Below are 21050 nucleotides of genomic sequence, written 5' to 3'. Positions count from 1 at the left end.
TCAGCCACATGGCTTTTAAGTGACTCACCCACCCGAACCAGAAGTCCGACGGCCTCAGCCACTGTCCTGCACCAATATTTGTATCTGAAGAGAATAATTCAACAGCAAATGCTCAAACCCTGTTCACCTACATTGCCCGAGTAGCCCATACAGAAGAAAACGGGCTCCCAAAGGAGGGGGAGTCCTGGAATTATGGTCAGGTCATGGGTCATGGTGTGATTTTGGTTTTTAGCTTACATTCAACTTCTAGATTGATTTCCATATGCTTTCTTTCTCTCAACACTAACAAGGCAGCAGTACAAGCAAGGTTTGTCTATGGGAAAGAGGGACAGGAACAAAAACCGCTGGTATTATTTTCAAAGTTTGCTCTACCTCTTTTAAAGTCAGACTGCCAGAAGCCATGGGCTGATGCATAGCTAGGGATTATCTTTTGCAGGCAGTACCTTTGAAGTGCACAAGATTCAAATCAGTTGTAAATGGGGGACCTGAGGCCCATCAACAGCCATGCTGCTTGAGGCCAGGAAAGTCCAAAGAGCTGGCTCATGCTTCCATCTGCACTCCAGACGCAAAGGGATGCAAAGGAGGCCACGCAGAGCCTGGCTCACTTCCCGTATGCCATTGCCCTGTTTGTCCTGGTTTTAAGGTGGGAGCTACACAGTGTCTGACACCAAGCACTGGGAGAGCAGCACACGTGCATGGTGACAACTGATGAGAAAAAGAATTTTAGAAGAGCTTTTCGTGTCATTTGCTGTTTGTGGTTCCTCCCTTGCTGTGAGAGAGCCCCAGAGTCTCCACGCTCCTTCAAGGAGGAATGTATTTATGCAGAACCATGACAATTCCTACTTTTCCCTTAATCTCCTTTCACTAACTGCCAAGTGGGCATCCCAGTCTGCCCCCTTTGACCATCCTTTCCTCCTCTCTCTGCTCCTGGATGGTACTAGTAAGCCTGAGAGAAACCATAGCTGCTGAGAACCCCTTCGAAGTTAACATGACCAGATGGCCCATTTTGGCCAGCTGTGATCAATTCACTCCCTGCTCATGTCCAAAAGCTCCCTCTAGCCCACGTCTTAGTGGGATTATCTACCTCTTTGCTACTTTCTCTACATAATTTTTAATATACAATTTACTTTTGCATTACCCTGGGGCAGAAATTACTGGACATTCCCATGGATGTCATCCGGGTTAAGCGCTTGGATTTTTGCTGCGGCTGTCTTCTTCTCTGACATCTCAACAAGCTGCTGGACAGAACTACTTGAGAACTTGCAGCAGTGTTTGCACTTCCAAGTGCTCTTTTACAACAGCCACCCACGGGAGAAAAGGCCAGTGGATGAGTAACTAAGCAAGAAGAGATTTTTACATTAATACAGCCATGTCCATGTGCTTCTAAAGCAGTACGTTCAGAAAAAGAGGCTGTGCATTTATAACCAGCTCTTTTGAGAAAGCAGCTGCAATAGCAATGGAAAACTCAATTTAGTCAAAGAACACATTGTGATGAATAATAAAAAATTAGTTGAATCCAGTGCCTGTGATAGTGACGAGCTCAATAAGCCTAGCTATAACTAAGCGTAACGTACATAGAAAGGCTGCCTTAAATCCTGCCAGTCCTTTCCGAAGCGGGGACCGAACACTAAATACCTTGTTTTAAAGGATTAGTGCTCTCTAGATACCACCCCACTGCTGATCTGGCCTGAATTCCTGCTCTCCTTTTTAGCATAGAAAACAGGGAAAAATATAATTTCAAAACAGATAGCAAGGAAGGAGAAAGCATTTAGCATGTTTTAGGCAGAGTTTTCCCAACTCATTTCACCTGTGACCCATGTGAAATCTGAGATCCACTTCAGTAATTCATTGCAATACTTATGGGCCTCAAAGTGGTTAAAAATGAGCCAAGATAGAGATGTCGGATAGACAGGAATTTAGCTGACTGATCTTGCATGCAGATAATGAGCTAAGAAAAAAAATATTGTTGCAAAAAAGAAAAATGTCTATCAAAGTCCAAGTATGCTAATTATCAAGAATTTAATGGAAACTCACTTCCTGACAAATTGCATGTTAAGAAATGAGACAGACAGCTGAAAATTTTAATACCACATCTCCCTGGGGGTGGGGGAAATAAAAGAAAAAAACAGGAAAAGATCGGTTTTTTTCATCCAAAAAAAAAAGTCTCATTGGAAAAGTTAGCTCCTGTTACATGAGCTCTTGGGAAATCAGGCAATGTAGCTGTTCATCTTGAGAATGGGTGGTGATACTTCTAACACAGACATGCAGCCAGGTCCATCCTCCTATAATACCCTAATTAAAGAGTTGTCATTCATGCAAGGGAGACAGAATGGTCAAAGAGACACGACAGATAACATGACAAGCTAGCTAGGCCAGCTGACAAGTTCTCCAATGAGTCAAGTCCAAGCAAAAAGTGGAAGCCTGAAGACTAGTGAAGTGATTAGAGGGAGCTAACCTCTCCCTGCTGCATGATGTGTGTTGACAGTGCAGGCTACTCTGACTCAACTGACTGCCCGAGAACATGCCGAGACCAGCTTTCCTTCATTCATTTTTTCTATTGCTATGCAAAGTGATAAATAAAGGGCATTCGGTTCTGTCCAGACAGTCCTGGATGGGTTCTACGGAAAGCGTGACTGATCAGGCTTCCGCACTCACAGCTACGGATCACCCTGGAGCTCTGCAAGAATAGCAGCCAGCCAGATGAAAATCGCATTGCTCAAGGAATTAGCTGTCATCGTAACAATACTCCTGAATACAGTAACAGTCAGTTAAATGTGCAAAGCTTTTCAAAGCTACAGTCAGAAAAGGCTCACTAAGTTTTAAACAGAGATTAACTTAGAAAGAAAGGAGTAAGAAAAAAATCACCCTCATTTGCTAAATTATTGTTTAGTCATTGCAAAGTTTCAAGATTTGTAAACATATGGTATTACAGGGGGCCAGGTACTGTGGTTTCGGCAGCTATTCAGTAACTACCAAGTTCTGCTTTGTGGGTGGTGGTTATCAGTGGGAAAAGGAAAGTGAGGTAACACAAATCCGGTAATCCTCTTTCACTGGAAAGTGAAATCAACCAAATTACCTCCTGCTGGATAAGAATACACATGCGAGAAGCCATTCCAGTTTGGTGGACTCAGACGAGCTTGATTATGAATCAGAGCCCTCAGTTTGAATCTAACGTCGCTCCCTGGATACCAGCCTTCACTCGCCTGTACCTGGCCTGCAGCTGTGGCAAGAAGCAGGAAAACATGCTCCAGCAGCAGAAAAAAACAGAATTTGCATTAAATGAAGAAACCCAAACACTAGTAGCTCTCCCTACCCTATTACCGGCTAAAGACTTTCTTAAAAGCTTGGCAAGACTACCAAAGCAGGTAAAGGGCAGATGCCAGAACAGCAATTGCATCAGAAGCCTCGTGTGGAACAGCACGCTTTACAAGAAGCATCAGACAACACCTAGAAATCTTAGTCTAACAAACAACTCCCATCCCTAACTGTTACCCCGCACACAAAATACACTTTGCTAGAAGGAACAGTAACCCTCTAACAACCAGCATTAACTTTCTGTTCAGTTGGGCAGTTTTGAGCCATCTCTTAACTGCTCACTTCCATATGTAAGGATGAGACCACCCTGGGCTTCACGATATTTAGACAACTAAATGGAGTTTTCGGTCTGAGATCAAAGGGGTTGAACCAGAAGGCTATGAACGTGGGGGATTAGAAAGTGCTAATGTCCTCAGAAGCAGCTGTCCTGGAATATAAGGCATCAGAGAGAAGGAAAACACCACTAGCAACTAAGAGAGACGCATTAAGATGAGTACATCTAAAGTCTCAGTCACAAACATCTCCAGCTGGCTCCCAGAATTAAACAGAGGATTTAATTGGCACTATAGAAGCAAATGCATTAATTCCTATTTTCAAGGACAGTGATGAACCTTCGATTTCACAAATAGCAAGGATATTACACAGAATATCTCACTGTCTTTAAGTGGGAGACAGAACTGCGGCTGCAGAATAACTGAAGCCCCGTACTTGCTAAGGAAACGGGAAAAACTCCTGTTTTAGAACTGCTCGCTCCTTCCTCCAAGCTCGGGCAGGCTCCATTTTCTCCCTGCTTATCAATTACCTTTAGCCTGTACTCACGTAATCCACTCCTCCTTTTCTAATCCTGCCCTGCTACACTGGCTGCCAGCAATCCTCTTTGCAGGTGGTCAGTGTTGGGGCTGACTGGGGATCACGCTGTGGGGTGCCAACAGTTTGCACCGCAGCTGAACTGCCGGGACACGTATGGCGGGATGGTACAAAACTGGGTGTTTTTTCTCTTCGCAAGGCTGCAGCAAATCTTTGGGACATCAATACTTTCTGTGACTTATTCTAAAAGTACCGGAGTAACTAAGAACTTACTACAAAAGAACCAAACCGCAAACGTAATGGCCTTCTAAAGACATTCAATTGACAAAATCTGAACAGTACTGAATACAGACGTCACTTGAAAAAGAAAAAAACAATTTACAAACTCTAAATTCCAGTGGTCCCTGATGTGTGCGGGAACAGACATAACACCAGTACACTTCCATTTTAGAAAGGAAGCAAAGATGAGGGAATCCAGCTGTAACTGCAGAGAGATGCATGCTGTCAGAACCGCACGCCCTGGAATCCAACCAGATTGCCAGGATTTGACGGCTCAGCTTTCTTGAAAAGAGACCTGAATGTCTGAGGGGATCTCAGGACCCAACCAGATTTAGGATGGCGGTTTAGATGGAGTGGGATCAGGAATCCCGAATAGTAACATTGGAGTTCTGGCAATATCCTTAAATCTGAAGCCACGATTACATATCCCTCTCCAGCACCAAAGCTCCTGGTGGTACAAGAGAGCTGAAAAACATCCAAGTGCTTTGCAACATCAATGTGACACTAATAGTATTTCAGTCCCTTCCACCACAGCCCAACCTTAATGTATTTAGACATGGAGGAACACAAGTTTTCTAACAATTACTGAAAATATAAACAAGGCAGTCAAAAAAAAAAAAAAAGAAAAAGAGAGGGAGCATGGCCAGATTTCAAACGTTGTTAGAACTTTTATTTCTTAACAAGTTCTTCATCAACACAGCTCGTGCTCAGGGCAGCAGGGATGGCGACACATGTGAAGGAACACACAAATCTCATTTTGGATCAGGAATGAAGACAACTCCCCACTCAAAATCTTGTTAATTTGCAAAGTTACCGGAAAGACCAATATTTCAAGAGACCACCATTTCCCTTGCAGTTCCCAGCACTACCCTCGGACAGCTAAAGAGCCTGTTGGTTCTTCCAGGGCCCCCACACCAAATGCCAACATCAGTCTGCTCCCACAGCCCCTCCTCCTCTTTGAGTGATTTTGAAGGATTCTTTGCCTTGGAAACGAGACTCTGGAAAGAAAGAGCTGGCTCTAAACGTTGCATGCAGTGCAAACACAGGGCCAGACACTCACGTGTGCCTGCCTTCCCAGGAAAGGCTTTAGCTAGGAGGCAGGACAGTCTTGCGGTCAGTGGAGATTTGCAGGAGTATGAAACACAGATCTGTGTGTCCTTATCCACAGATGAGGTTGATGTGTTGCCTGGTAATATTGTGCTGGACTGGATCACAGATGCATTCAAGTGGCAGAGTGGAGGCTTCGATAAACAAGACGATAGGTGCTCTTTCAGTAAGTAAACCTCCCAGAACCCAGGAGAAGGTAGGCTATGCTTTAGCCAGAGAAACAGATGGCTTCTCTCCACCCAAATATTCTCCTCTTCATCCCCCAGCGTGATCTCTGTGTCTCCACAGGCCACGCACATGTCAGAATGAACCTTCTGCTTTTTTAGCAGCCAAGAAAGATGGTTTTGCTTTCATCTTTCAGCACAAATTCCAAAGGGAGGCAGGCAAAAGGGAGGTGTGGGGAGAGACAACATTTTGACAGTGTGCAATAATAAAAAAATGACAGAAGCCACAGACAGAGGAGTGAAGAGCCTCCCTGCTTCCCATGCACAATGATAGATGAAAGGGAATGGATGACGGATCAGGCAGCAGGCAGGCTGCATGCAGAACAGGCAGTGCGCAGCCTTGTTCCACTGGGACCACCGAGTTTTGATGAGTATGCATGCAGTTGCTACATCAGTCCCGTGCTTTTCCTGAATTCTTAGCTAGTACAGATGAGGACGGTTGCCCTTTTTCTGATGTTGTTGTAAAGGGTAGTAATCTAGCTTTAAATTACCTATGCTGTCACTGTTACTTCAGTTGGGCCAGCTGACTGATGTTCTGGAGAAAGCAATCCCGCTGCCTCCCTCACAAAGTGGGTCATTAATTAAGGATCTTCCACTCTCCAGCCTGTACCTGTAAAGTGGACAAGTGATTTTGCTGCAGGGCGATATTCAGCACAGTGACTCACTAAACCTACTTAGCCACAACAGACTAAGTAGCAGCTGGAACTTACAAATGGAGCAAGACCTCCAAGGACTTTGGGGGTGGCAGAGGAAAATCCTAGTGTCTGTCAGCTGGGATCCACTGCTCCATTTACTTTTCACAGCTGCCCAGTAACTTCTATGGAATAGCACAGAAAATCTGCAATAGCATTTGAGAGATGCAGTCCAGTTGTCAGGAGATGGCATCCACATCTCATTACTCTTTATCTCATGTGGTCATTCAACACTCTCTCTCATCTACAGCTGGCATTTCAGCAGAAAGGCCAAGGATGAAACCAGCCTACTCTTCCTCCCACGTCAGGAAACCCTTCACTATGCAGGAAGGGCAGAGGAGCGTGGGGCTGGCACAAGCACGTGCACCTGCTGGGTGCACTGCTGCTATCGGCGCTGCACCACTACATTTTTGGTGGGTCGGTTCCTTCTCCCTGAAATCATCCTTGTGCCGCTTTGGAAAGAGGAGATGGAAAGAAGCTTTTAGGACTGACAAGGCACCATGTGAGGGTTAGCTACCCCACCAGGGATTGCTCATTCATTCTTAACCCAGTTTACTGGACGCTCTTTGGAAGCATCCCTCAACCACACCCCCAACTCATCCTCCTTCCCAAATGTGCTGTCCCTTGAGCTCTTCCCCTTTTCCTGCCTCCCACCCTGTTTCTGTGAGCATTATCACTATTTCTCCCCTCCAGTGCTTGTGACCTTAAACTTCGCTAACTTTTCTCCTTTTCTTCCACTCCATATTCATACTGTTACCAGCCCTTTTCTTCTTCCTGATGGAAACAGTGTCCCAGCCAGATCCTTCTGTCACAATAAACGCTGTTTTCTGAAGCCCCGTGGGAAAGATGGGATCATTACATGCCAGGACACGTGCTCGGTCCATCATTATGCAAGTCAGTGCTGGAGCCATTTTGTTTCAATTTGCTTCTCTTCAGGGCCCAAGGATCTGCTCGCTCATTATACTAAATGAGGTGGTTTCCCAGCTTGAAAGTGCATTTTTAAAAATCTTACTCTGCTTAATGATTCTTTTTGTTAATTTTAAATAGATTTTTAGAATCATTCTTTCTGCTGGTAAAGGACCCACAGCAGTGGAAACTGTGTTTGGAGCTTCTGCTCCATGTAATGCATTCTTAATGACTTGAGTATTTATCGGGAGGAACTTCTCTCTCTATAGGTGAGAGATATATATCATGCTCCTGATTAACACAGAACTTCACTTGGCACAGGAACTGTGCAAACTTTTCCTTACAGGGAGCAATGAATTAGAGATGTTGTGTAGAGCACCGGAATGCCTGAAATTCAAACTCATAGACACAGCTTTGCAACAGGTATCGCAGGTGACAGGTCTATTGCTCAGGATCTGGCTGTGAGGGAAATAAAACCTCAGAGATCACTTCTTAAAGGTTGCTAGCTGCACATGTGTTCAGTCTGCTGATGCGTACTGATAGGGCACGGGTGTCCAGGGAGAGTCCGGCTGCCAGTGCAGGCCAAATGCTTCCCCCACACTTGGCTCCTTCCAGAAGAAGGCCATATATATGTGCCAGCCAATGTCTTTCCTTCGAGTGCCTTAGAGTTGCCTTCAGCAACATCAGGGATCATTCTGCACTGGCAGGGGGTTGTTTTAATAGATCTTCCTGCTGTTCAGCCATCCCTCACAAAGGCCACGGGCCAGGGGGATGTGCTGGCACAGCTGCAACTCAGCGCACCAGAGCCCAAACAGCCTCGAAGGAGCTGCTTCCTCAGACCTGCTTTTCAGGATGAAGCTAGGTTAAGATGAAAGCTAATAAATTGCAGGAGCAATGGAGCTTCCTTCATCTTACCTGATGTTACTGAACTCTCCTCAGAAGAGCTTGTGCTGTATGCTCCGTTCTAGAGGGACAAGCCACAGACTGCAGGACACTAATTGCTGTGATGATAACTGTTGCACATACGGAAGGCGGAATTGGAGGCACTCTCCTTTGATAACAGGGTTGAACATTATTAATAGTTTAGTCATATAAAAAATGGATTTTGAACTGGCAGAAGATGCAGGAAGAGAATCCACATATGGCAGGGGGCTTGGAACTAGATTATCTTTAAGGTCCCTTCCAACCCAAACCATTCTATGATTCTATGATATTCAGGTGCTTCTATCATGATTATCTTCTATTTTTCTCCTCTGCTTCCTTGCTGCATGCACTTGATGGGTTTCATCTTAGAACACAGACAAGCTCTTTGGACCAGAAACTGTGTCTTGTCATGAGTGCACAAAGCACGCACCAAAACAGGCTCCTGAACGTCTTGGAGCCTCCGGGTTCTGGCTAATACACGCAATTGGAAAAAAAATGGACAATTCTGAAATAGTATCACACCCAGTCTGTATCTAGTGTACACCCAGAAAAAAACCTCAGACCTCAGCACCAAGATATTCTCCTTTTCCACCACACTCAAACATGCATAGGCTCCCTGGAGGGATGAAAAGTTGGGAACTCCATGGGAATCGATATGTGACCAATGCTTAAGAGCTCAGGAAATGCTGAAATCAAAGTGAAGTAGTGAGCACCAAGAGAGGGGACTCCTGAGTGATTCTCAAATTGCATGCTACAGACACAATATTCAATTAATATGCAATATTGTTTAGATAGTAGCTTCAGTGAATGTTTGTCACCACTGAATAACCATATGTTCAAATGAAACAGCCAAAAATATTTGTACCCCTTCAGATTTCAATGGAGGTTTGTAGGGCAATGATTCTCTCTTGGCCAGCTAATTTAATCCTTGGACTAACAAGTGTTCAGCTCACTTTTCAAGGTCTGTATTTCCTGCAAGCACTGTCTGGTTTTACATATGAAACTGGAGTAATAACTCAAATTATTTACTCTTATTTTCAAAGGGGACTGCGTTTTTAAAAGGGCTGAAGTACAGGAGTGCATTAAGGAGCACTGTGATGAGTTACCTTGTTGAAATTGCACAGCTGACAATATTCCTGGGGAATTGTTCTCCACTTCAGAGCGGAAGCTACAATTTGTACCCCAAAACCATGCCATATAAGGCTGGATTTCCTATTGATTGCTTCTGATAGCAATGCTAAGCACAGGAGCTAAGCTGCAATAGCTGGTTAATTTTATTAAGCCTGGATACCAAAAAGCCCTGAAGATATCTAAAGTGGACTTTAATATTTTTGTTTAACAATTTGCATCCCTTACTGTCTCCCTTAATGTGTTTACGCCTGTTTAATCTTCTGTAAACTCTTATCTCTGTCCTTCTGATGTATACAAAGTACATCTGAGGAGGGCAGCAAACAGAAATGGGAATTCTTGGTAAACAAAATTTGACACATCCCTTGAAGGAAACACATTTATTGCCCACGCTGTGCTCCGAGAGCAACACACTATATTGTGCAAGCGGGCGTTCACAGTGCAGAAACCAAGCCAGACTACAGCAAAAGCCCCACATTACACTAGTCTGCCTCAGGCAACCATTTATTATTGCATGATACACCTCTGAAAAATAGTGATGCAAAAGATGTTATCGGTTTTGCCACACGTTCGTTTTTTCAAAGTCAATTCCATTGTCTAAGCAAAACTGGGCACGTTCCTGTCATGTGAATTTTCACTTCGTAGAGTAAGGGGAAAGAAAATCATTTTGTTACTTTGATAAAGACGCCTTGCACGTTTTGACAAACTCAAGTCCCTCCAGGGTGCTTACTGGCCATGAAGCTCTTTCATATCTCATTCATTATCGGAGAGAGACAGGAAAATACTTCCTCATTTCTCTTTCGTATGAGTAAATTAGTGAAAACCACAGAGACTCAGTTTCATTAAAAGTGATGGAGTGAGACTGGCTGCAGCCGCTGCACAGTGGGGACCGGGCTGAGCTGACTCAGTGCAGTCTGCCCGGCAAATGCAGGAAAAAAGATTAGCTGGAAATTTCTCTATTGAAGCAGCAACTGCTTATTGCAGCCAAATTCCAAGACAGCTTGATGCTGTAAAACCTGAAGTCTGAGCCCTCAACTCAAAAGCTAGTTGAACATCTCGTGTGCCTCAGCTCCATCACTCCATAGATTTTAGATGTCTGTATGCTAGACCTGCGTTTCCCTGCTAATTTATTTCAAACCAATGCTATCACCATCACCAACTGTTATAGCTTCTACCAAGTGGCAGCCAATGGGTAATATTTCTGAAGATGCTTTCCTCACAAGTTTGCCAGCGGAAGAAAAAGCCCTCAAAGCCCCATACCCTGGCATTAACTTCAAGCCCAGCTGTCTCATATTACAAAGCAAGAGAACTCTTGCAATGCCGGGGAAGTGGGACAAGCCATTTGAACGCCAGCTGAGACAAACCTCTATCATTCCACTGAAAACATGTCTAAAAACTTCTGGTTCTCCTGAGATATTAATTGTTGCTGTGAAGCCCCATGATCAACAGCATGACAAGAAACAAGAGTGAAGATGCTGATGGCAGATGACATTCCTGCCTGTGTGCTGCCTGGGCTTGCCTGAACAGTGGCAGGAGTGCCACTGCCTGCTGAGATTTTGTGTAGATCATGGTCCAACTGGTGGTTTTTACTGCTGATGCTCACAAGAGGGGGATAACGCAGGTGGCTGGCATGAGATAAAACCTTACGTTGCAATTATATGTGAATGCCCTGAAACCCACCTGGAGAAGAATCAGAGTGAACCGTGGGTTAGAGCAGCAGCTTTTCATTTCAGAAGTAGGGCAGCAAGGGAGGAGGAGTAATTGGCGTCACTCTACTCTACACCACAATGTCTTCATATCAGCAGACAGCATGATGCATACCAGCCTCATCACGATGTTCAGCCCTCGAGTCGGGCTCTAAGATCTCTGCCAGCATTAACTGATTATCTGGCAGTATGTTCAAGAGAAGCCTAGAACTGGCAATCGAGGGACTGCTGCAGTCTGTGACTTAAGCATACCCTGATTTCTAAATGTTGCACGCTACCTACCTAGGGTATGTTTGACTCAATCTACTGCTCCAAGTCCCTCCATCTTACACCTTTTTCTTCTTAGCCCCTGTGGACCTCAAAGATGGCAAAAGAAACACCTTTAATGAAAACCAAGCCATTGACAAGTTATTTATTGAAGTGAAAGTCCTGATTCTTGTGACGAGTTAAAAAGATCCATGTGGCTCAGCTTCTCATAAGATCCCCAACCAGGTGGCATAACCCTGTTTGGATGACTTAACACAACTGACTTCCAGCTCTACTTAGCTCAAATTTCCAGAAAATCTGTGCTCCTACTGAGCGTGATAATACACTGCACACGCTCCTTTTCCAATGTTTCCTCTCAGAGAAAGCTCTCATCCTTTTGTAAGCTATTCTCTGGTGAACACTATAAAGCTCACATCTCTCAGACTCAGGAGTTATGGGCATTTCACAAATTACCGGATCAGCTACGTGAAAACGTGAGATTTTGGGACATCCAGCATACAACTCACCCATCTGGGTTCTGTGACCAGGGTATCCAGACACTGGGTTCATATGTATTATTCTGCTGGGCTCACATCTGCGGGAAGCAGGGAATAACATGTGTGCTGAGCTGTGTGCAAATTCAGTCCTTAGAAGAACACAAGGAAGGGAAACACAGTCAGAGGAGAACAAAACAGGTACATGGTGATCACCTTGTCTTTTTACACAACTCAGCAAATCAGGCAGCCAGCCTCTGAAGTGGAAGGGTAAGAAAATATAATCTGAAGTGTCCTGCTGCTACTGGACATTGCAAGGGAGAAGGCAATACCTTTTTCCATCTCTGAGGGAATTATGAACATTTTTCTCACTGAAAACTGTAGCAGGCACAACGCTCCTGGTGAAAATAATTCAAACCACCCCTTCTCCAAGATGACTGATAAGACAACAGTACACTGCAGTTGACATGCAAGTGGGATGGGATAGGATGGGGAGGGGAGAGAAAAACAGCTGCTCTCCGACAAGATGCCTGATGGAGGCTGCCAACAAAACAACGCCAACTGCAGACAAGCCATCTCAAACTACCACATACTCAAAGCCACGAAGGCTAAAAAAGCGTATTTGCAAGTGGGAAGACAGAACAGTGCATGATGTGGATGGTATGATGCTGCCCACAGAGCGTCCATGAATATATACCTTTAGTCTATGCAATGCTGTTCAACTCCCGAGACAATACACATCCTACTATGAAATACATTACTTTCAGCTGCACAACCCCAAAACCGCCTTTATTTCACAGCCCATTGCCAGTGTTCTTCAGTGCAGAAAGTTAGTCCATGTGAGTTATTCTCTCATCAGTACCCAGGAGATATATAGGCTGCGCTTACATTTCATGTTTGGGAAGAAATACTAATACTATGCTGAAACGCAACCCTTCACCATTAGCAAAAGTAGTTTTGTTGAATAGTGTTGTCATAAAACAGCTGCTATGTTCCTCTTGAGAGGCAGCTATACTTCAGCAGTGGGAAACTTGGCTCCCAAATAGGCAGCAAAACTGTGGCCTTGCTCCAAAGTGTGGTGGTGTCCTTCTGAGGCAGGCCTAGGGCAATATAGAGCTGATCTGGTGAATCAGGGCAAGGTGCCCAAGGGAAAAAACATGTATTTCTGGCAGAAGTATGACTCATGCCCTCCTCTCGGAGCTTGCTAACAGAAAGAAATGGGCATGTACAGCTGGGGCCATAGGTTTCCCCTTGCCCAAGCAGCTCACCTCTGCACTACAGAAAGATATTTCTTGGGGGGCAGCAACCCTGTCTCTCTGCAAATCAAATACGAAGCAGGAAGGCAGAGAGAGGAAAGAGAGGGAAATGAGAGACGCATTTGAAACTTTCAGGCAGTTCTTTGCATGAAAGAGTTGGTAAAAGATGGGGTTTTCCCCTCTTTGCTCCTGTTACAAAGAAAGAAAAAAACCCCAAATCAGTTCTGAAGCAGTTGGATTCCGTGACTGTATCCCACCTCCAGCATAATCCACCAGGAGTATGGGGATGGCAAAGAGCTCTAAGCCACTACTGCAAAGCTACTATTTAACCACCTAACAGGGACTCAGCTTCTCGTTTCCTTGCTTTTGCAGGCTTGTGTTAGATGCATGCGTAGCATCATTCTGCTTCACAAGTAAGGTCTATACTTGAAACTTCTGCTTTATTTACTTACTTGAAGCGCTAGGCCTCTGAGAAAGCCTTCACACACCACACAGACCAAACATTTCATCTTTCTTTGTTTTAGCAGAACATTTAACAGAGAAGCATAGTGTGTGAAGGAGGAAATCTTGTGTTTGCCAATTCATACAATTCACCCATTCAGTCTTGTCTCTTTCCAAGCCTCCAGCATTTAGGCTTATACACAATGTGCACAAACAAAAGATGATCCTAAATCCAGCATAAAAAAAATAATATATATATACCGTGGCCAATTTACTCAAGATACACTTCTGAGGGATCCTCACAGATGTGGACAATGTCTCTTTTTAAATTCTCTGGTCAATAATGAAAACCAGGACTGCCAAGAAGCACACAATTCAGCCTTAACCCAAACTCAGTGACTTCATATTGAACTTTTATAAAGAAAAAAGCCAAACAACAATTAGAGAGAAACATTTGAGAACACAAGAGCTAAATCTATGCGTAATTTGTCCCTGGCTAGTCACCTTCTTTCAGAAGGGAAAAGATACACTCCAATTAAAACTCCTTTCAGCACACAACTGTAACCATGGCACTGCTACCACAAGGCAACTGGTTTCAGCAAGATTCCCAGCTGCTGGCTCGTTCTGTGTCAACTGGGATGCAGGGAATTTCCCCTCAGTCACTTGTATTGGATCACATGCTGGCAGGGTCAGGGTTAAATCAAAAGATTGTTCTGATTCCAGCTATTTGTTTTCACCACAGCTTCAATACTTTCACTCAAAGAACTGAAAATATAAATTCAGTTCTTGATGAGCAGAAGCAGAGAGTATCTGCAATGCAGACTTCGGATGGGGGTAGATGACCACAAAGGGATGCAAAGTCTCCAATTTAAGAAGCCAAGTCATTTCACTGTGAGCAGTGAAGGCAGAACAAAGTGGTCACTGTATGACCAAGACCATACAAGATTGCTTTATTCCTGTTTGTGTTGAGGTAGTCACTTGTTTAAAACCACTACCTCAAATATTTCAAAAGCCCAGTGACCTCACCTAGCCAGTTGGAGTCGGCCTGTGGAAAACTCATTCAGAACTCTCCTGACAGTCCTCCAGACACCAGTCATGCTGGGATGAAGAAAGGGAACACTGATCCTTCCTCCCTCTTTTCTGCATCTGATTCTGCTCCCCGTTATTTCGTATCAATACCTTTTCAATCTCAGTCGCTCCTCCTCTGCAAGAACCTTTGTGCTGATGCACAAAGCATAAGGAATACCAAGTCAGAAGTACAGCAGTAAAACCACCAACTTCCCATCTGCAGGATCCAGACAATATCAGCTACTGTCTACCTGTTTGTGCACTGGCTTCCTTGCAGCGGCTTGTTTACAATCACTCCTCAAGTGCCAGTGAGCCAAAGAAAACGTTTTTAATGGAGTTCTGCTGCAACATTAACCCTTCGCCTGTGGCTGACACAATACGATCACAGTTTTTTTTCTGTTATGGTTGAGATGAAGCATAGTGTTGCCACCAGAGCTCAAAGACCCACAAACTCACCCTGAGAGTCTTTAACGTGAGCCTCACCCAGTGTCTTGGGACCATAAACAAACTTGCACTGAAGTAAAAGTTGTAAGAACGAAAACTGGTTATTTCTGTTCAAGCTCCTACAGACATTTTCCGATCAAAATATCTAAAACCAACATGTATTTGTCTAGTGAAGGCCTTATCTAATGTTTTTCCCATTTTCCCAAGGGGTGAAAAATCCTTCTCTAGACATTCTTAGTTCAGCGTAAGAGTAATTTTTTATTTGACTTGAATTAAGTAAGTATTAAAAGGTGCCCTCGTACATGAATAAAAAGGAAGAGAGCTGAGGGATAAAGAATTGACCATGTACAAGAAGCTGGGGAGAAGACGGATGGGGACAACCAATTTGGACAACACGGTCAGAACACCAAGATAAATAATACCTTCCATTGTTATGCAGGAATGTCCCCGTCTACGCTAGGAACAGCCATGCAGAAATCTGCACATACGTATTTACTCTCCACGGCTCTGAGAGGATGACAATGGGTTGAGAATAAAGCAGTAGAAAACCCGTAAAGCTCAGTCCTGGCTCAGATGATTTTTTTTAAGAGAAAGAGACGAGGGCATGAACAGTCATGCCCAGTGGTTAGGATCAATGCCTGCAACTGGATGCAGAATAAGGATAGGAACTGAACTAGAAAGCAAGGTTAGAAGTCAGAACATAAGTTGAGGGACAGGACAAGATTTAGAACAATAGCCAGAAGCTCAGCTGTAAAGCTGAGGAGCCACTGTAAATTCAGCCTTCATTAATCATGGAAACCAATCACCCACAGTGCCCATCCACAGCTACCAGTGTTCAACTAAAAGGCTACCTTATCTTCTAACTGCTTCAAGTCTCAGCTGAAGGACAATTCGTTCTAAGGCCAGTGACCCCTGTCATTGTTCAAAAGGCAAAAATAATTCACTTATTGTGAAAGGAAGGAAGGGGAGTGGTTTTGATGGGCATGTTACACTTGGCTTTAAAAGGAACTCACTGCAGTTGTTTGATCTTGCTTATTTTTCTGTTAGGTGATGACTACAGATGCCAATCTTCCAATCCTCTAGAGAGTGGGTGCAGCTAGGAAAGAACAACATGTTACTTGATTTACTGGTGCACTCTACATGGCCAATTAATGGGTAACTCTGAGTTCAGAAAAAATTAACAGGGAAGAATGTAACTGATTTATTTTAATTTTATTTTTTTTTAAAGAGGGAGGTGGAGGGGGTGGTAAAATAGATTTGGAAGACACATACGGTTTTCAGGGAAGCATGAAGACTCAGCTGTCAACAGGCACGAATTCAGGGGGCTGCGTACAGAAAATGGGTGCGCCCACAAGCTTTGAGGGCACGTGAACGGAGGCGGCTGACTCGGCAGCTGTGCAAGTGTCTTCCATAGCTACAATGAAAATTCTCATTCTTGGAGTGAGACACGCTCTCCTGGTGCAGTAGCTCTCTGAAAACCCAATTACACCGGCCCCGAGTCTGATCCATATTAGGTATGCCTCAGTGACGGACCAGCTTGGCAATAACTCTATCTGCAAGAACTCTCATCGGAAGAGTGAACCCCCAGCAGCAAAAACAATCAAAAAGCAGGCAGGAGTAAGGCTAATCCATTTAAGTGAGACTAAAACAGCCTTTATTATTAATAATAATAAAAAATAGGCTTAACTAGCGATGCTAGAAATTATCTGTGTTGGTCAAGCAAAGCAGAGAGCTTGCAGCTACTAAGTGTAACCAGATCTGTGGGGAACGAGGGAAGAAAAAGGAGAATGGGGACTGAGGAGACTTGGAAAAAGGCAATACACTATCAGCTCTCTGAGTCTCTCACAGCTTTTCACTGGCTTCACCCCATCAACTCAGAAATCAAAGAGCTTCAAGCGTCAGACATTTGCGTCTGCTCCATCTTCATCACTGCCAGACACAGCCCTGCGATTAAAAGAATGGAGAAATAAGGAGCTTACAGATTCACTTTCCCCAGTTGATACGGTGACTCACTGCACCGAGGTATCGATCCACGGGTCTGGCCTCTGCCGATAACTACACGCCACAGGGGTTAATTTAACTCCCCACCACCTGGCACTGCCTCAGACACTTTGCAGAGAACAGTTATAAATTATATAGCCCTCCAAAGGCGGAAAGCAGGGGAGTATTTTTTCAGCACATTTCCTTTGTTACCCATCCTCCTGCAACCGGACCTGTTATGCTGCTTCCAAGTCTCATTTGTTTTCTTCCTGAAATTATATTGCAGTCATTTATTCAAGCAAAACCAGCCCATAGGACACTGTAAATTAGAGTCACAGAAGGAAAAAGGGTAAAAAAAAAGAGTACCCTTCCAAAGCAGCAAGTTATTTTATAGAATATACCCGTGCGCAGACATGCACGCACATGCGTGCACACACACACAAGGGAAAGCAATTTCTGCAAGGAAATTTTAAGTAAACACATAACTAATCTTCATCTTACAGAAATTCTGGTGATTTTAGAAATAGCAGTACCTTGAAAGAGTGTAACAGGGATAATTGGAAGGATACACAGACAGTTTTTGATAGTGATAGCTCCTCCACCTCAATATGGCAATGGTGTACAGCAACAGGGCAATTTGGAAAAAAAGATGGAAGTCTCCTTGTTTTAAAACTTCCTTTATCTAGTCCTAACCTGGTTTACTGATAACAAACCCTTTAAGGTGTAACAAACAGGGATGAAGTTTAGTACTGTTCAATCCTTGCAAATTTGTTCATTGTATCAAATAGATGTTGGCGTTTTACAGATGCTCACTATGGTATCTCTCAGCAAAAGTTCTGGTGGATATAATCCCATGGGAGAACTGAATTGAAAATGTGACTACCCATTAAACTCTATGCTCCTAAAACATTAACCACCAGATTTATGCTCCTGATCCCGCCTAAAATCCCATCTCTTCCATTCAGCCTATGTACAAGCTACTGCACAAATCCCACCGATACCCCAGTCTGTTTCTGAACCTAGGTAAACATCTCTCCTGGATATTACACAGTAGAGCTACTGTTACCAGCTCCTTTCAGTTGCGGCAAGGTATGAGCTGTTAAATTGATACACGGACAAGAAAGCTTTCCTCTTGGAGGGTGCAGTGGTGGTGGGGCTGGGGTGTCTAAACCTTAATTACCTTCCAGGGAAACAGAACTTTGTGTTTTGCTGCCTTTTTTTTTTTTCTTTCCTTCTTTTTTTTTTTTTTAAAAAAAAAACAAAAACAAACCTCAGCCCACATATTTTCCCTTTACTGGTAATGATCACCAAATCCTTAATCAAGTCATTGTGTCTTCAGTTTAGGACATCCTCCTCTTTCCATATCCCTGGCCCTCAGGTAAGAGCTCCAGCTTAAAAAATGAGAATTAAAAGAGGAATTGCCAGATACCAGTATTTCGAATGAGTATTTTTGGCTGTTGAAATGTTTGGGTTAGAAGTATTAGAAAATGAAATTCTGTTTTATGCAGTGGTTGAAAGAGATGCTGTTAGCGCTGCCTGCAGCCCTGCCACAGAGGCTTAGCTCAGAGTATGGAAATTCCCGTGTTCCTGAATCAGCGAGAGATTGTCCAGCCTTCCCTTCCAGCTCTGACGGTAGTCAATACCAGAAAGTTTAAATGAAGGTACAAAACCACACCGGAGCAGACTATTACAGAATAATCTGCATGCAGAATAAATTCTCCCTTTCCCCTTAGTCCTTTAATTTCAAGTGCCGCATAGTTTTCTTAAGGAGATGAAATTCTTTCTTTAGCATCAGCGATGATTGTTTCATGAGCACAGGTAACTAACCGTGCTTGCCTGAAAGGGAGAACGCGACTTTTATCTGATAAAGAGTGACTACTGCTCTCCAGACTCTGCCGAGCTAATTAAATATGGCTTGTTTCACTTAGGGTACATCTGCAATTAAGGGAAACTTAGGGAAGTTAAGCCAAATTAAGTACAGGTGTAAGTTTAAGGTGCCTTAACTAAGGAACCCTTGTACAGATGTTTTCAGTCATAAGTAAAAGGGGTCTGAGCAAGCTAATGAGAACTTAGAGCAATTTATTTCTGCAGGAGAGTGCTGAAGGGTTTAGTGAGCTCTAATATATCTGAAATTCAACTCTTTGATTAACTTGGTTTCACTTAACCAAGTATTTCTGTGTAGACAGGCCTGTAAAACTTGTATGTGACAGTCCTGACTGAAGCTCTACGAGTCACTCGGGCCCCTGTGATTCTCTTGGACATGGCACGAGAACAAATGGAGGAAAAGCCTAAATCATCTTTGCATCTAATTTTGTCAGATCTTACGCAGGCACTTGCCTGTTCAGGGACAAGTATTTGTCAGCAGGAGACAAAAGAGAGGAGATACATACCTCAGCTCGAGATTTTGGCAATCTTCTGCATATAAGCATGTGTAAGAGGCTGCATAACAGCCCTTTCATTTCATCTCATCTCATTCTTTTCCATGATGCTTTTAGAAAACAAAGTAGGACATCTGTGCATTCCGTGATTATAATTTTATTGACAGGAGAAGATATAATAGTTACATCTAATGTATCCCTAAGGGTTGATAATTGGATGTAGATTGTATTCCGGGACGGGAGATCTGACATAAATGCATCTAAATCTCTGAAATAGACTGGAATGTGATGGGCCGGAAGGTAGAGGCGGGAGAATGATGCATCAGGTATGAATATAATATGCACTTTCATTTCATCATTTCCAGCAAAATTTAATGGTTACATTCATCCGCTGTCCCACTACAGTCTCTGCTCAAAAGCATATAGCAAACAAACAAAACGAGGGAAGAACGACTGCAAAAAATATGAGCAGTGCCGGGGCTGTGTAGTTTCTACCAGTAGACAAGAAGTATTAGCTTATGAACTCAGCCTCATTCACGACCACCACTTGCTGAGCCTCGACTACAAACCAAAACATTATCCCTCTGGCTTTGAAGCATTTCATTAGGCAACAACAGCAACTGGAAGTATCATGGGTCAGACATGCTGCTGCTTTTTCCTGGTCGGTGGAAAGCTGCAGTCTGTGTACACGCATAAGGGCGAGAAAGACACACGTACCGCCCGATGGTTTGATTCACAGACTAATGTTAAAAGGCTTTTGCATGAATGCACTGAGCTCCTGGGAAACCAAGTACTTTTCTTTTTTTAATTGCCTGCAGGATGAAGTTAAGATGGGCAACACGGGGCGGTGAAAGGAGCAACGTGAAAAGTAAAGGGATAGGAAAGTATCACCGGGGACTCAAGGATGAGTGCTTGGAATGGGAACTATAACCCTCTCAGTTGTACAAGAATGGTTTGATTTAATTTCTCAATACCCTAATTGGTACTATGCGGAGATGACAGCTAAACTAGCTTTAACCAGTTACCCAGCATACTAAAAGCTGTGCAGCTGCATGTAACGCCAACGTCCTTATGGGGAAACTCGCCTATGCACTGTGCAGAACAAGCATATGCTCACCTGCCAGAATACTGAAGGAAAGCCTACAAAAATCAACACATGTCCAGATGGCAACACATGTCACGTCTACAGGTGAGTGGCAATGGCTTATTCATCCCATGCCACTCCAGGTTTTCATACATTTTCCTGTTCCCTCTCTGAATGGAACCAAGAGGCTTTTTGCTCCAAGACAGACCAAGCAAGAAAACCCCCATCTAAGAGTTGCCAAGTCATCAGCCAGGACTCTCATCTAGCATGGGAAAAATGAACTTCAAGCCCTGGTCTTATTCAGGGAGAGGAAGAAGCTGAAGCCTGATCTCTTACATCTCAAGTGACAGTACCGAACATGGAAGAGAGCATCTCGAATTTTACTTGTAATTTCTTCCTGGAAACAGGATGCTCTTCCCATGAAAGTTTCCATACTGCAGATCTTTCTCTTTTGACAAACTGGCATTTCCTAAGTATTTAGTTTTCTCAAAATGCCCTCAGGTAGCTTTAGGTACAAGATCTTTAAAATGTCCTGCTGCAGTCCCTGTTTCACTGTCACTGCCACGCTGCT

The 21050-nt window shown here is 43.7% G+C and overlaps 1 protein-coding gene across 8 annotated transcripts in view; it reads right to left on the bottom strand.

Annotated features, from left to right (window-relative positions):
• LOC128908193 (transmembrane protein 263-like) overlaps positions 1-21050 on the bottom strand; it is a 206020-nt gene that overhangs the window by 54988 nt on the left and 129982 nt on the right. The window contains exon 1 of one of the 8 annotated variants that reach the window (XM_054197866.1): positions 11862-13324. The exons of the other annotated variants lie outside the window; for them this stretch is intronic. Coding sequence (XP_054053841.1) covers positions 11862-11952 — 91 coding nt within the window. The 5' untranslated portion in view covers positions 11953-13324. Of the gene's footprint in view, positions 1-11861; positions 13325-21050 lie in introns of those variants that run through there. 8 annotated transcript variants of the gene reach the window in all.

This window comes from Rissa tridactyla, chromosome 4 (assembly GCF_028500815.1).
Source record: "Rissa tridactyla isolate bRisTri1 chromosome 4, bRisTri1.patW.cur.20221130, whole genome shotgun sequence".
Lineage (NCBI taxonomy): Eukaryota > Metazoa > Chordata > Aves > Charadriiformes > Laridae > Rissa > Rissa tridactyla.
This window is presented reverse-complemented; position numbering and strand designations above follow the sequence as displayed.